Genomic DNA, 16488 nt, shown 5'->3' with positions numbered 1-16488 from the left:
GGAAGCTCTCCTATTTGAGGCTCTTCTGCAATAACTTTGCGGAAAGTTCATGGATTCCGTGTCATCACTAGGCAAAGACGCAGGAAAAGCAGGGGTTTAAAAAGAAAAATTCTGTACTGCGCATGTCCAATGGCACATCTGTGTAATAGACTAGAGCACTGGAAAATATAACACATGCTGCACAATTATTTTTTTTTTTGTGAAATTATGGAAAACCAGTGACGCTTGTAGTCATTGGGGTCTGTCAGATGACGTTCATGTGACTACTATCGCTATGAAATTTGAATTCTAGCATATATTTAAAATCAGTGTTGAATTAATTCAATTTGTGTGCACTTCATCTTTAGATGTCAGAAACCGTTTTTGAAACTCAACTTACAAAGAAAATTGGTTATTACAAAATGCTGGAAGTTCTTTTTTCACGTCTTTCTAAAGATGAAATTCATTCCAAAGAATCCAGAATAAATCATGCATTTGAAGGATCAGTGAATGTTGAAGGAAAACAGCTGACTAGGACATTGATAAAGTAAGTGGTTCAGTTGATGGTGCGTTGCTGTATTTCAGTGGTGTATTAGGAAGCCAAAGTGGCCTCGGAAAAAAAAATCTAAGAGTGTCTAAATTTTGTAGATTGGTACAGTTTGGCAGCAGGCAGGGTCAACAAGCCGTTAACTGGAGCCACATTGGTGATAGGTGGGGGTTTCAAAAGTACTATGGTAGGTGGACAGTCTCCAATTAAAGTGGCATATGTGTTGTATGGAGGGTAAGTCATCAAAAGTACACCTGGCTTGGGTAAGAAAGGGAGTAGGTGGCAGAACCAGCACTCTAAGGGTGCGGTCACATGGGACGGAAATCCGTCAGAATGTCCGCAGTGGGACCGTACTGAAATTCTGCTGCAGAAAGGCAGCTTCATAACCTCAGGCAGACTCTTCTCACACAGTCCTGAATCTGGCTGGAATCAGGACCTTCTGCACCGTTGTGCCCCAGAGTCAGAAAAGAGCACTTGCTGAGGAACCCACTTTGTGATCAGTAAGAGCAGCCCACTGGGTAGCTCCCCAATAGGGCATATTGTCAGTCTTCCTCATTTTCTATGCATATGAAGGGGATGCAAGAGTTGAGTGCTTTTAAGATGGAACGATTAATCGTTTGCACGAATAAACAATGTCAGAGTTCGCTCATGCAGCTTGTTTATACAGGCAGATAAATCGTTCAGTTCACATTCACTGCACCGACTCTACTTACACTGAACGATTATCACAGATTTTAGATTTATTTTTTTGAACGATAAGTATTGTTCCGTGTAAACGCAGCTTTAGTTCTTTCCAGTGGGCTAGGGAGGGTGTGGTGTTCACTGAACTTCCAGGACATAGTATCTTGTTTGCACATATTAAAACAAAAGTCATTTTTATGCATCCAGTCACGCAATCGCATAAAAGTAAAAAAAAATTTAAATAAAGTTAAATTACTCACCTCCAGCCTCTGTGACGTCCTGTGGTGTTTTGGTCCCACAGGGACCTGAAGCGGCCTTCTGCGCATGCGAGCCTGACGTAAAATGTCGGGCGCATGCGCTGAAGGCCCGGAGAGCCAGGGAAATTTTAAATCTCCCTGCTCCTGGCTCGCAAAGGTAGCTGAGAGCAGGAAGATGTCACCGGAGGCCACTGGATAGCGGCAATCCTGTAAAGTAAAAAAAAGTTTAAAAAGTTAGTTTCATCTCCCCTCATGTATCGTATCCACGAGGGGAGATGAAGTTACTTAAGGCACCCAGATTTGTTCCCTGACGGGATCTTATCTGCGGAACTTACCCCGGTTTCTGCTCATGTGTCCGTCGGCAAAATAGCGGATGCATACGCTAAAGCGGAGAATTGCTCAGGAAATTTTAAATCTGCCTTCTCCTGGCTATTAAAGGTGGCTGATAGCCTAGACATGTCACGGGGGGGGGGGGGGGGGAGCGCAGTATACGGTCCCTACTCACATAATCGCAGTTATCCAATGAATAATGGCAGTCATGTAAAAGTAAAAAAAAAAGTTTCACCTCCTGTCATGGGTCGGATCCGTGAAGGGAGGTGAAATTACTTTCAAGAGGTCTCCGGCAATGTCCCCGATTGGATCTTTATCTGTAGACCTTTCCTTGGTTTATGTGCATGTACCGTCGGAAAAATGGCAGACACAAGTTCACAAGCTAGGCATCGCCTGAGAAACTTAAAATTTCCTTGCTCCTGACAAGATAGCTGAGAGCCTGTAACAGTGACCGAGGGCAACGGTGAGCAGTCACCGGTCACTGCCACAGGTTACGTTATCTAATGGGTAATGGTGATCACGTAAAAGTTTAAAAAAAAAAAAAGTTGCATCAGTAAAGGAAGATGAAACTTCTTACCGGATGCCCCCTGCATTTGAACCCAGACACTATCATCCTCCACGGACCTTTCCCGGATTCTGTACATGTGACGGACCACCAGCAAAATGACGGACGCGTGCCCAAAATTGGGGGCCACAGAAGCCGGGGAAGGTTTGGGAAATTTAAACTCTCCTTACGTAATTTACAAGAAGTCCTGGGAACGCTTCCAGTTCCAGGAGCAGCTTGTTGAGTGCCTTCTGTGTGAGACCCCCACACCTCCACAAGCTTATGAAGCCTCACAGAGCGCCACTTTCTAGACCCCATTCCTGCCACAGAGGTCAAAAAATACCCCCCCAAAAAGAGTTGCGTTTGCAGCAAGCATGGTAGGTGGAAGGATACACTGTTTTATTGTCCCATATACCCATCCCAACCAGCCTCCGTAATTACCCCTCTTTTGAGGCATACCACATAGTTTACATTCCCAAAGGGCCTTAGTGTGCAACGGGGCCTCCTGGAATTTATTCAGTTGTGCCCTGAAATCCAATCGGTATTTCCTCCATTATAGACTTAGCCATGTGTCCTGGGGATACAATTGGGGTATTGCTGAACATAGAAGAGCTAGTGCTATAAAATTTGGAGTGCGTCTCCCCAGTTTTCCCTGCTTGAAACAAAGGAAACAGTAATTAAAGTGACATTTATCAAAAAAGAATTCTATTTATTTTTTACATGCTTTATAATAATTTTTGCAAAAAACTGTGAGGTCGGGTTGCTCAGTAAACACCTAGACAAATGGGCTAAGGGGTATAGATTTCAAAAAGTGGGGGACGTTCTATCTAACGGTGATGCCCTTCACTACGCCAAACAAGTTTATTTCACCTCCCTTATCTCCTCACTATCCCACAACCCCAAACAACTCTTTGAGACCTTTCACTCCCTCCTCAGCCCCAAAGAACAGGCCCCTGTAACAGACCTGACTGCTGGAGAACTAGCTGCCTACTTCAAAGAAAAAATCGACAACATTCGAAAAGAAATCTCTGAAAGCTGCATGGTTAGCCCCGATCCCAGTTTCATCAGCACTGTACCCAGCACCTACTCACTAGCTACGCTAGAACCAACGACAGATGAAGAAGTCTCCAGGCTCCTTTCCGCTGCCCGCCCCATCACCTGCACTAGCGACCCTCTCCCCTCTCACCTCCTCCGATCCCTTTCCCCAGCTCTCATTACTCACCTCACTACAATCTGCAACCTCTCACTAACCTCTGGCACTTTTCCCTCCTCATTCAAACACTCCATTATATCCCCTCTGCTTAAAAAACCAACCCTGGACCCAACTGATGCTGCCAACTACCGACCAGTCTCAAACTTGCCCTTCATCTCCAAATTACTGGAACGCCTGGTCTACTCCCGCCTTACCCGCTTTCTCTCTGACAACTCACTTCTTGACCCCCTCCAGTCTGGTTTCCGCTCTCTACACTCGACTGAAACTGCCCTTACAAAAGTAACAAATGACCTGATGACTGCAAAGTCGAGAGGTGATTACTCCCTACTAATCCTCCTTGACCTGTCTGCTGCATTTGACACTGTCGATCATAATCTCCTTCTCACTATGCTCCACTCTATTGGTCTAAAGGATACTGCTCTCTCCTGGTTCTCTTCCTACCTCTCTGGCCGCTCTTTCAGTGTTTCCTTTGCTGGTTCTATCTCTGCTCCACTTCCTCTCGCTGTTGGGGTACCCCAGGGCTCGGTCCTTGGTCCCCTTCTCTTCTCTACCTATACTGCCCCAATTGGACGAACCATCCACAAATTTGGCCTCCAATACCATCTCTATGCTGACGATACCCAATTATACACCTCCTCTCGTGAGATCTCTGGACCATTCCTCCAAAATATCACCGACTGTCTGTCCGCTGTCTCTAACATTATGTCCTCCCTTTTTCTCAAACTAAACCTCTCCAAAACTGACCTCCTTGTCTTTCCACCTTCTAACCGACCTCCCCTCAACATCTCCATTCCAGTGTCTGGCACCATCATAACCCCCAGACGGCATGCCCGATGCCTTGGGGTCACACTGGACTCTGACCTCTCCTTTGCCCCCCATATCCAATCTCTGGCCCAAACATGCCACATGCACCTCAGAAATATTGCTAAAATACATCCGTTCCTAACCACGGACACGCCAAAGACGCTCGTGGTTGCCCTCATCCACTCCCGGCTTGACTACTGCAACTCGCTACTCAATGGCCTCCCCCGCACTAGACTCGCTCCACTCCAATCCATACTAAACGCAGCAGCTAGACTCATTTTTCTATCCAGTCGTTATTCAGATGCCTCTGCATTATGCCAGTCGCTGCATTGGCTGCCCATCCACTGCAGAACTAAATTTAAACTTCTCTACCTCACTCACAAAGCTCTGCATGGCGCCGCGCCAGCATACATCGCCTCCCTACTGTCAGTACACCACCCAGCCCGCTCACTCCGATTGGCTAACACACTCAGACTAAACACCCCTGTAATACGAACCTCTCATGCTCGCCTACAGGACTTCACCAGAGCAGCACCCATCCTCTGGAATGCTCTACCCCAAGGCATCCGGACAATTCCCGATAAATGAAATTTCAGACGTGCCTTAAAAACGCACCTCTTCAGGGAAGCATACCAAATCTCCTGACCTAGTCCCTCGCCCCTCCCTATGGTGCTCCACCCTGTTTGCCTTCTAATAAATGATCTGTACATGAAATTTCCTATTGCCTGTGTTCCCCAACCCCTGCACCTCCTGTACCACCCCCAACCCATTTGTGTCTAACCCAATGTACCTCACATTGTATTTGTTGCAATTGTTGTATTGTTTTGCATTTATCCATGCCTGAAAGCGCTGCGGAATAAGTTGGCGCTATACAAATAAAGATTATTATTTTGATGCAGAAATGCTGCGGATTTTGACGTGAAAATTGCTGCTTCAGAAAGTGCGCAGCATTTCTGCCACAGGTGCATGTGCCCTAATAAAAGCATTACATTTTCTACGATTTGTCTGTTTCTACAGATTATGTCATGATACGTATACAGAGAACATGTCTGGGGAAACCCAACTACTGGAGAAGAGGAGACGGCTTCACTGTGCTGCATATAGCTGTGCTATAGCAGTCGGCTCATGCACCTTTACGGACAGCAAGTTCTATCAAGTCTTTCTATTCTCAGAAAAGAAAGAAAAGGTAATTGCTGGTATTTGTGGAAAGCTAGATTTACTATTGAGAGGCACAAAATGTTCCAGGTTAGGATAAAGATACTCCCTGGAAAATCCTGACTGAAATCTTTCTGGTGGTTTGAGAGATCCTTTGATCAATACTTCAGATTATTAAGACCAGCAACTGTAGGAAATGTTGCCCAAACACTTCATACAACTGTTAACACCATGGCCATCTTCACATCTCATCACAGCTTGTAACATGACTTTAAATCTTTAATGCCTCATGTCCACGGGGAAAATCAGGCCGCTACGGATTCTCCATGGAGAATCCGTAGCGGGTCCCTCCTGCCCCGCGGACTTGAAGCCAAAAAATAAGAATAAACTCACCTTCAGCGGTCCGTGCGTGTCTTCCTTCCGTCGCGGCCGGATCTTCTTTCTTCGGCCTGGCGGATGTGCTCGGCATGTCGGCTGCGTGCCGCGCGCATGCCCCGGGCACATCCGCCAGGCCGAAGAAAGAAGTTTCCGGCCGCGAAGGAAGGAAGACCTGCATCGCCTGGAGCAGGTGAGTTTAATTCAGGCGCGGGTCTCCTGCGAATCCGGACGGCTTCCATAGGCTTCAATAGAAGCCTGCGGGAGACCCGCGCCTGAATGGAGTATGTCCGGATTTTTTCCTGCACGTGGGACCCGCGCCTGCAGGGAAAAATGACATCCGCAGGTATTTAACTACCTGCGGGTGTCTAATGCATCCCTATGGGGCGCGGATCCGCGTGCGGGAAAAACACTGTGGATTTTAAATCCGAATTTGCCCGTGGACATGAGGCCTAACAAGGTTGCGTCTATAAATTATAGCATTGGTTGGACTACAGGATGCAGTAGACCCCGAGATGCACCAACCAAAACCATGGAACTGTAAGGGTGCATAGGATAGTTAGCTGATCCACAATAAGCTGCTATGTTTTTCAACTCCCTTAATGGGTCTATAGACTTTCTATACCATCGAATTACAGACTGTTGGTGATTCTGTTTTGAACTTCAATGTTTGCCGCTCATCCCACATTGGTTTATGTATTTTAAAATACTAATATTTGTTTACTTTCCGGTTAAAGAACTTTTATTTTGAATTATAACCACACAATGCTCTGTTCTTTTTAACAGCTGGCTTATGTGTGTTTTCTAAGTCTTATTGTAACATAATTATGTTGAATAAGGGTTAATTTCTCCCGGGCTCAGATTGGTCCTTTTTTTCTTTTAAATATGTCTACACACATGCTACAAGTGAGGTGTGATAAAGAGTGAGGTTACTGACTAAGGGCTCATGCCCACAGCTGGTTGGATTCCGCCTGCAAAATCGGACTCAGCGCCTCTCAGAGACCCTATACTAACCTGTCCAGATCCACTGCGAGTGTCTAGGCCGGCGAGCCAGCGCGCATGTGCAGTGCAGCGCATGACTCGCTGGGCTGTGACGCGGATTCCCACAATACTTCCACAGTGCTCACAGCAAAAGTGTCGCGGGACGGACAACTTCCATTCACTGCAATGGAAGCCGTCTGTGCGTTTTTCCACACAGAATAGAACATGCTGCAATTTCTCCTCCGGCGTTGATTTTCGCTCGTGAGCAGGGAAGAATCATTTAACACAGCATGTCTATGGACGGGCATTGCTGCGGAATTCGCAGCGATAATCCATCCGTAGGCATTGGGCCTATAATGTGTAAATGAAACGTGTAAACAGTGAAGATATTCTTTTACACAACAAGCAGAGTTCTTAACGATGAGCAATTGATACAAAAAGTATATTGGAAAATTTCTAAAATAAATAAATCATACAAAGAATAATAATTATTTGCTGAAATGGAAGAACCCCTTTAAAGTACATGGCAGTGTATATCTGTGCTAATTGTAATCGTCAGTCCGATTCTGTAGCAATTTTTTACACCGTGTCTTTTCATGTAATACTGCAGCTTTAATTATGTTCCGTATTCTTATGGCATACACACTGCTGGTAATAACTTTGTCATGCATTGCTGTTTATAGACATGTTGTATACTGGATCTTGATCTCTTGTTTTTGTTCCTCTTAACTTATTGTTTTGTTTTTTTTGTTTGTTTCTTTATTATTTAGAATGTCTTCATCCTTGAAAATATAATAGATCTTAACCGCCACTATTCCTTTCCCATAGAAGTCGAGGTAAGATCAAGAAGTACATTCGTTTTATCAATTATTTTGTTTTATCAATATAATTGTTTTTTAATGGGTTTTATTTCTTGTAAGATTTAAAGGCGTAATTCAGCCCTTAAAAATTAATGCCCATCCTCAGGAGTGAATGGAACAAACCTAAAGGACTGCTATAAAAAAAATTGCATTTGGAGCACCAACAGGATCTTGCTTCAATGTAAACATTGACAGGCTGCAGCACAGGTGTCTCAGCCGCCTTCAGTCAACTGATTGGCAGGGCCCGGAGAGGAGATACACCCTCCAGCTCCCTCCAAACTTTTGCTTATTTGATAGCTTGTGTGATAAATGGCAAAGCTGCTATTTACTTTTTTTTTAACCTGAAATAATGATTTGGTGCTGAAAAATCACTCTCTAAAGTTCTGTCACTCCTACTTGATGAGGTTCTGTCTGTTTGTGTGTAACAGAGACCAGGATCTCTGCAGCTCTCTGTGTACACTCTGTAGGATATAGCACAGCAGACTTCTCCCACCAGTTCTGAGAGGATACAGAATCAGATAAACACACTGCATAGGAGTAAACGCAAAAAATAAATGCAGGATGCAAGCCATATAATGGCCAGAAGTAGTGTTGTTCCTCATGTACGTACACGGCTCATGCGAAAAAGTCATCTGAAAACTCAGATACGCTTTTAAAGGAGTTGTCCAGTTGTGTATAATTGATGACTTATCTGCAGGATAAGCTATCAATAGTAGGGGTCTGCCACCTGGGATCCCCACAATTTGAAGTGAATGAAAACTTTTTCCTATAATGCCAAGCCTGGCCACTGTAGACAGAATGGAGCTGTCTGCTTCCTGCAGAAATCAGCTCAGCACATAAGCACCCTGGCTCGGTGAACAGCTGATCTGCAGGGATTCCAGGCAGTGGAGCCCCACTGATTTACTATTTATGGTTTATGTTAGGAGAAGCCATCAGTAGTTTACAACTGGACAACCTCTAAGTTGCCGTAACTAGAGATGAGCGAGTATACTCGCTAAGAGCAATTACTCGATCAAGCATTGGCCTTAGCGAGTACCTGCCCGCTCGGAAGAAAAGATTCGGCGGGGAGCGGCTGGGGAGAGCGGGGAGGAACGGAGGGGAGATCTCTCTCTCCCTCGGTCCCCCCTGCTCACTGCTGCAACTTACCTCTCACCTGCGCTGGCAGCCAAACCTTTTCTTCTGAGCAGGAAGATACTCGCTATGGACAATGCTTGATCGGAGAAAAATGCATCTTTCTCCACTTTATCAGGCATCTCCCCCACCCCACAACTAGTAACTTATTCTGAAAAACGACTAAAAACAATTTATAATGGCTCAGTAGTAGATTTGATTACATACCGCCCATAGAAGTCAATGGAGAGTCATTTACAATTTCAATTATTTGTTGCAAAATACAGCATCTGCTAAGTGTGATGACTTCATACTACTTGAAATCATTCCAATCTAAAAAATAGAATGAGGCACTACCAGAATTATACCAAAAACAGCAGTATATGGATGTGACCACTAAGTGGGCTGTTAGAGCTGTGGCAAGGTAGTATGCAGCATAAAATCGGGCATAATGTGTGCTAATCGGAAATGTGTCTGGAGAAAAAACTCCAGACATATTGAGTTCCCAGCTGAAAGCCACAGAGAGCGGATGCAGAGGCACCTACAGGCTGCAAAGCCTGAGGTCCAGAGCAGACCAGACTATGTTCATGATGTCTGACAGGGAAGGATACCCCCTACACGCCCTTGGTGGATAAAGTGGCAAGGACACTGCGGGTTGTGAACCCTGAAGTTATGTGTTCCAGTACATATGCTGTGAGTTGGTACTGTGATAAGTTTGCTGTGTGCAATAAAGCTGGGAGAAGCCAGAGTTTGAAGTGATCCTGTTGTCCAGGGTCTTATCTGAAGAATGGTGCCAACCATCTTACTGGAAAAGATGCGATCCTCATGAGCGAGTAACCCCCCAGGTTACCACTGAGTATAATCATTAAAGTGGCCTATATAAACATGTGGTAATTTTTGGCAGCAATTTCTTCAGCATGTGCATGGCTTTTTTACAAATCTTATTCAGATTTTTGGGACAGTCGCAGAAATTTCAGCTTGTGAGCATACTACCCTTAGCTGCAGAGCTATAAGGATGTAATAACTTTGAAAAAAAATTCTCTATTTGTATAATTGACTTGATTAGCTTGGGACTGAACAAAAGCTAAAAATGACACGGGAGTCTCGTGAAAATAGTTATGTAACTTCTGTGGTCCTCTATGGCAGAAAAAGTTAGTCTTTTCCCACCCATGTGGAATAATAGAATTTGCTCAGCAATTGCTTTCTTCTTGCAGCCCACATGCACCTTTTAATCACCAGACGCCTCCATCATTAAATTATAATACGGTAATAATAATCTGTATTTATATAGGATCAACATATTCTGCAGCGCTTACAAAACAGGGAAAATAGAAACAAGACCACGGATACATGAAGTAATCAATTGATGGATACAGTAGGGGTGAGGGTCCTGCTCCAACGAGCTTACATACTGCAAATAGGGTGATACAGAAGGTAAAGGGGTGGAAATGTGCACGGTAAGGCGAGGTGGAGAATGAGGGATGCTATACACACAGACAATGGTCAGGCCGTATAGTAGCTGAGTTTGTATGACTGCAGGGGGGCGGTTGATTACGGCTAGGAGGAACTGCAGTCGGTGGGACAGGGAGCATGTTATCGGGCAGTGCACAGAGGGGTTTGGTTTAAGGGATATGGTATGCCTCCCTGAAGAGGTGTGTTTTTGGAGCACACCTGAAGTTTAGTGTGCCAGTGATTGCCCAGATAGCTGTTGGTAGCATGTTCCAGAGGACTGGTGCTGCTCTGGAGAAGTCTTGGAGGCTAGAATGAGAGGTTCAAATTAAAGGGACACTTAGTCTGATTCTGTTAGCGGAGCGGGGGACCCGGGCTTAGTGGTGAATTGAAATGAGCGAAGCAATGTAGGGTAGCGTGGTGCTGGGGAGAGCTTTTTAGATGAGGGTAGTGAGTTTAAATTGTATTCTGTATTTGATTGGCAGCCAGTGCAGTGACTGGCACAGGGCAGAGGCATCCGAGTAGCGACTGGACAGGAGGATGAGCCTGGCTGCCGCATTCAGGATGGACTGGAGAGCATAGAGTCTGGCACAGGGGAGGCCGATCGGCAGCAAGTTGCAATAATCGAGCCAAGAGTGGATGAGGTCAACAGTGAGCATTTCTAGCGTGTCCACAGTGAGAAAAGGGCGGATTCTTGCAATGTTCTTGAGGTGCCACTGACACGTTCGAGCCAGAGATTGGATTTAGGGGTAAAGGAGAGATCGGAGTCATACATGACCCCCAGGCAGCGGGCGTGCTGTCTGGGAGTTATGGTGGTGCCTCACACTGAGATGGAGATGTCAGGAAGAGGGCGGAAACGCCAGTAGGTCAGTTTTTGAGAGGTTCATTTTTAGGTAGAGAGAGGACATAATGTTAAAGACAGTGGACAGACAGTCGGTGATGTTCTGGGGGAATGGTGCTCAAGTGAAGGAAGGCGGCAGCATCCAGGTTTACAAAGATAGAAAGCAATCTTTATTCTTCCATGACATTAAAAACAGACAGCAATATTTCGACCAGATGGTCTTTGTCAAGCTTGCTGTCTATTTTTAATGTCTATTTTTGTAAACCTGGATGCTGCCGCCTTCCTTCACTTGTGGACTTTACCGGTGGAATATGTTCAGGTTCCCACCGGCTATTGCATTTGTGTTGCATTTGTACTCTGTGCAGCCGATACGCGTCTGGTTAGAGAGGTGTATATGGATTATACTCTTTCCTTGCATAGAATTTCTTATTGCCAAAGCCCAGGACCGGGGGCAGGTGAACCCGCTTGAGCAAGCAGTGGATTGTGAAACATAAATGAAGTGAGCAAGCAGACAGCACAGCACACCATATTCATGTTTCTGGGGGAACGGTGCTGTGATATCACGGGAGGTGGTGTATAGCTGGGTGTTGTCAGCATAGAGATGGTACTGAAAGCCCAATCTCCTAATGGTCTGTCCAATGGGGGCTGTGTAGATGAAGAAGAGGAGGGGGCCGAGGACTGAGCCCTAGGGGACCCCAGCAGCAAGGGGGAGAGGAGGGCAGGTAGGAGGAGAACCAGGGGAGAACAGTGTCCTTTAGTCCAATGGAGTGAAGCATACTGAGGAGGAGTTTGTGGTCAACAGCGTCAAATGCTGCAGAGAGATCGAGGAGGATCAGTAGGGAGTAATCGCCCCTCGATTTGGCTGTCAAGAGATTGTTTGACACTTAAAGTCAGGGCAGTTTCTGACGAGTGTAGGGGCGGAAGCCAGACTGTATGGGGTCAAAGAGAGAATTTTCTGAGAGGTGGCTTATAGGGTGGGAGTAATTTTATGTTTCTTCTTTTCTCATCTACAGGTACCAATGGAGCGAAAGAAAAAGTATCTTGCTATACGGAGGGAAGCAAGAGAAGCCGCAAATGAGGATTCAGGTATTGTGAATTTGTTTGAATTTTTGTCTGACTTTTGACTCCCTTTCTTTCAGTGTTTAAGAAGTTGCATAAAGAGAAAGATGATGGGTGGGCATCACATCCACGACTAGTTCCCCTTTCGCCTGTGCTATAAGCACTGAGATAAAAGAAAAAAGTATATGTTTGAAGGACGGATATTTAGTTGTTGGAAAAGCAGCCATATATCGCCTCCAGAATGTCTGTAATGTTCATTAATAGTCATTTTGGGTTAAAACGTCATATCTCCACAGCAGCACATCTATGGTTCGTTCACTTGTGTCTTTTTTTTGGCAGTTTTTTTTTGTCTTTTTAGTTTAACAAACTGTCTTGTGCCAACAAAGAGGAGCTCACATAATTAGAACACACTCACAAATTGTCTGCAGAAAGCTGTTTATTTGTGTCACTCAAAATAGATTATATCCAAAAAAGTATGCATATGTAAGATAAGGAAAAAACAGGAACAGACAGCACCTCCAAAACAAAATGAACTAAATATATGCAGGTGCACATTACAGTGGCTACATTACAAACATACAGTGTAGCAGCCCCCTACAATCTGCAAGAAACACGCTAATATTTAGTAAGTACGTGAAAATTGAATTGCATTATTGCAAAAAAGAAGGCTGAGAGGAGACTTAACAGCTGTCTACAAATATCTGAAGGGTTGTCACAGTGAGAGGGATCAGCCCTATTCTCATTAGCACAAGGAAAGACTAGAAGCAATGGGATCAAACTGAAATGGAGGAGACACAAATCAGATATTAGAAAAAACTTTCTGACAGTGAGGATGATCAATGAGTGGAACAGGTTACCACGGGAGGTGGTGAGTTCTCCTTCAATGGAAGTGTTCAAACAAAGGCTGGACAGACATCTGTCTGGGATGATTTAGTGAATCGTGCACTGAGCAGGGGGTTGGACCCGATGACTCTGGAGGTCCCTTCCAACTTTACTATGCTATGATTCTTGCTGTTTATAAATTTGAGGTTACACCCTCTCTGAGTATAGTATGCTTGTATACAATACTAATTGTGCTTTACAAGATGATACTTGAGTCTGCTTTCAGTATACTGTGAAAGTAAGCCTCAGCCCTCTGTACAGCCCTAATATATCGTGCATCAATATAATTGTCACTTATACATGTAACCTGGAGTCATTTCATAATGGAACAGCAATGTGAAATGGTTTCTCTTTGAAAAGTGTCATACTGAAAAATTTACAAGACAGCAAGGAATTGACTTCCCCGTTGCGGTTACCAAATCTTTGTTGTAAAGGAAAGCGCCTCTTAAGCCTCAACTATGAGCCTTTTTCAGGTTCTCTTTTTTGTTTTTTTCGATCCTTGCCTATCGAGGGCCTTAACTTTTATTTCTCCAATGAAAAAGCTCTATAAGGATTTGTTTTTTAAGGGTTAAGTTGTATTTTTTTAATTGGCACCATTTAATGCACCATGTAATATATTGGAAAATGTATAAAAGTTTTTTTGTAAGTGGGGTAGAATTGGGGAAAAAGCACAATTATAGCATTTTAGGGTCAGGGGGGGTTGCTTTTGCGGCATTCATGGTGCTGTAAAACATGTTACCTTTATTCTCTGGGTCAGTAGCGTTATGACGGTACTAGGTATATAAATGTTTTTATGTCTTACTAAAGACATAAAAAATTGAAAGCTTTTAATATTATAACATTTTTTTCATTATCTTTAGAGCCCCATAACATTTTTCTACTTTAAGTGGGGTGTGTGAGGGCTCATTTTTGGAGGGTTGAGCTGTATTTTTTATTGCCAGCATTTTTGGGTTCTTACAACTTCGTGATCACTTTGTATTCATTTTTTATTTGGAGACTAGGTGACCTGAAAAGCGCAGCTGGATTTTTATTTTTACAGCATTCACCGTGTGGAATAAATAACGTGATAGTTCTGGCCTTTTGGACACCTCAATACCAATTATTTTTATTTTTGTATTGTTTCGATTGTTTTGTAGGAAAAACGTAAAGGGGTTTTTTTTTCTTCTTCAAATCTTTAGTATTTTTTTAGTTTTTTTTTTTATTTTTGAAAACTCCTTTTTTTTTGTCATCCTGCGGGACTTTGGCTGACAGTTTATATGCCGCAGTCAGGCTTGTAAGCTGTCAAACAGCTGTGAAATAGCTCCTATCGCGGCTGTTTCAGACAGGTTTTTTCACCAGCCTCGGACTCCGAGCCCGCTTCATATTTAGCCCGCACCTTTGTGATGTACGTATACATTACAGAGTGCGAAGAGGTTAAAGTAATCTGTAATGTTCTCTTTCCTTTTCGTTAAAAGATGTATTACTTTAATTAGTTTATAATTTTTTATGAGGTTTCATGACACTGGCTGTGTATTTCTTATTTATAAAATACCTATGCACCTGTAATAATGTAACTTTTTTCTTTGTTTTGCTTCCCATTAAAGATGAACCTCAGTATCTATCTTCGCAATCTTACATGGCAGATAGTAGCCTGAGTGAAGAAATGAGCCAATTTGACTTCTCAACTGGAGTCCAGAGTTTTTCTTACAGTTCCCAGGACCCGGGAAAATCTCAAAGGAGCAGAAGAATAAGAGTACGATAAATGTGTTTGACTTAATGGCATCTTATAGCAGTCACTTCTTTAAACCTTAAGATATCAATCCTATCCTGTATAGTTTAATTTATTTTTATGTGAAGACTGTTTTATAATTCAGTACTGTTATGACAGGATCGCAGCTCGGAGGTCCGAAACCCAGAAGATGTTATGGAGTTTGAAATGGATGAACTGAATCGGCATGAGTGCATGGCGCCTATGACTGGACTGATTAAACACATGCAGCAAAATAGCCTAACACCCAAAGTAGAGGAGGTATGAAGGAAGGATCGTTTCAGAAGTATTGGGTGTTGTATGTCAAAGCTGTCTGATAGAAAAAAAAATGACAGTGTTGCCCTTGGCAACTACTCAGAAGTTATGTTTAGTTTTTCTGGCATAGTTAAATAAGTGAAAACCGAACTCCACTGACATAAAAGCCCACAGTCTATTTTGGTACTTGAGGCCGATGGTATGAGCCACAGTTATGTCCACTCTTGACTTTCTGCAAATTTTATTATGGACTCTAATTTCTGACGATACACGTTCAATACATTGTGACATACTAGCAAAACCCTGGAGAGGCTTCAATGCACTTCACGACCATTGGGTTGCCACACGCACCACGGTAAGCATCTCCCGACAGAGTACTTCAAAAACATGTTTTTTTTTCCTTTTTCAAAACTGGTCATCTCGCGCCACACATCTTGGGATATATCAGGCCAAATGAAAGAGTCCGGAAAGGCACATGTGTACATTCATGATATTGTTCAAACTATCTCCCTCTGTTTGTATTTAGGGTAAAGTACCAGAAGAGCTGCCACCATGGATGGCATTTTTGCATTCTAAACTTGGAAATTCCTCCACACCACTGAACATACGGCTTTTCATTTCCAAACTTGTTGTTAACTCTGAAGAAGTAAGTTATGAAGACATATTTTTTTCTTTCCTATATACCATGTCTCATCTGCAGTCTCTGTTGTCAAATACACAATTGCACTTCCTTGCAGTCATTTGTTCTGCACTTCACAAATAGGGTCCAGTGCAGGTTCAAATGGAAATGTGTTGTAAATATGAAAGCTGGAATCTGATTAGTTAGACAACATTTGGCAAGTGGCTGGCACCACAAATAACAATAGTGAGATCATATGCCAGCGAATAGTCCATTTGAAAAAGGGAATGGCACATACAAAGATATTGCAGTACATATCTTTGATATATTTTAGTGTGCAACATTTTATTTCCCTTAACATCCCCCAAAAAATAGACATGACACTTAAAAACAAGCGGACCAGACAGATCCATATGTCCGTCATTAACCCCTTCCCTCCATATGATGTAAGGGTACGTCATGGCTGCGAGGTACTTCCCACAACTTGACGTACCCTTACGTCATGTGGATAGCGCAAGATCATAAGCGATCTCGCGCTATCGTGCTGTAGATCGCGGCATGGGAAGGGTTGACAGAGGGAGCGCGATATAATCACAGAGAGCCCAGCTAGTTGCCATGTTAACAGGATGGCAGACACCGGCGTCTTGTATTGCCATTGCCTATGATCGCTGTAATAAGCGATAAGGCATTGCAGGAGAGAAGTCCTGCAATGCTTTATTATAGCGATCAGAGCTGGTATGGTGTAAGCCTTTTTCTCATATTAGCATAAAACTTTTTTTTTTTTTAAATCCCACATATTT

The 16488-nt window shown here is 43.6% G+C and overlaps 1 protein-coding gene across 1 annotated transcript in view; it reads left to right on the top strand.

Annotated features, from left to right (window-relative positions):
- Window positions 1–16488, top strand: part of PRKDC (protein kinase, DNA-activated, catalytic subunit) — a 187027-nt gene that overhangs the window by 101466 nt on the left and 69073 nt on the right. The window contains exons 42-48 of the mRNA XM_066578069.1: window positions 348–526; window positions 5373–5541; window positions 7637–7702; window positions 12140–12212; window positions 14651–14799; window positions 14935–15075; window positions 15596–15715. Of these exons, the coding sequence (XP_066434166.1) occupies window positions 348–526; window positions 5373–5541; window positions 7637–7702; window positions 12140–12212; window positions 14651–14799; window positions 14935–15075; window positions 15596–15715 (897 nt within the window). The remainder of the gene's footprint in view (window positions 1–347; window positions 527–5372; window positions 5542–7636; window positions 7703–12139; window positions 12213–14650; window positions 14800–14934; window positions 15076–15595; window positions 15716–16488) is intronic.

The sequence above is a fragment of the Eleutherodactylus coqui genome, chromosome 9, assembly GCF_035609145.1.
Source record: "Eleutherodactylus coqui strain aEleCoq1 chromosome 9, aEleCoq1.hap1, whole genome shotgun sequence".
NCBI classification, from domain to species: domain Eukaryota; kingdom Metazoa; phylum Chordata; class Amphibia; order Anura; family Eleutherodactylidae; genus Eleutherodactylus; species Eleutherodactylus coqui.
The sequence above is the reverse complement of the archived record's forward strand: the minus strand, read 5'-3'. Positions and strand labels throughout refer to the sequence as shown.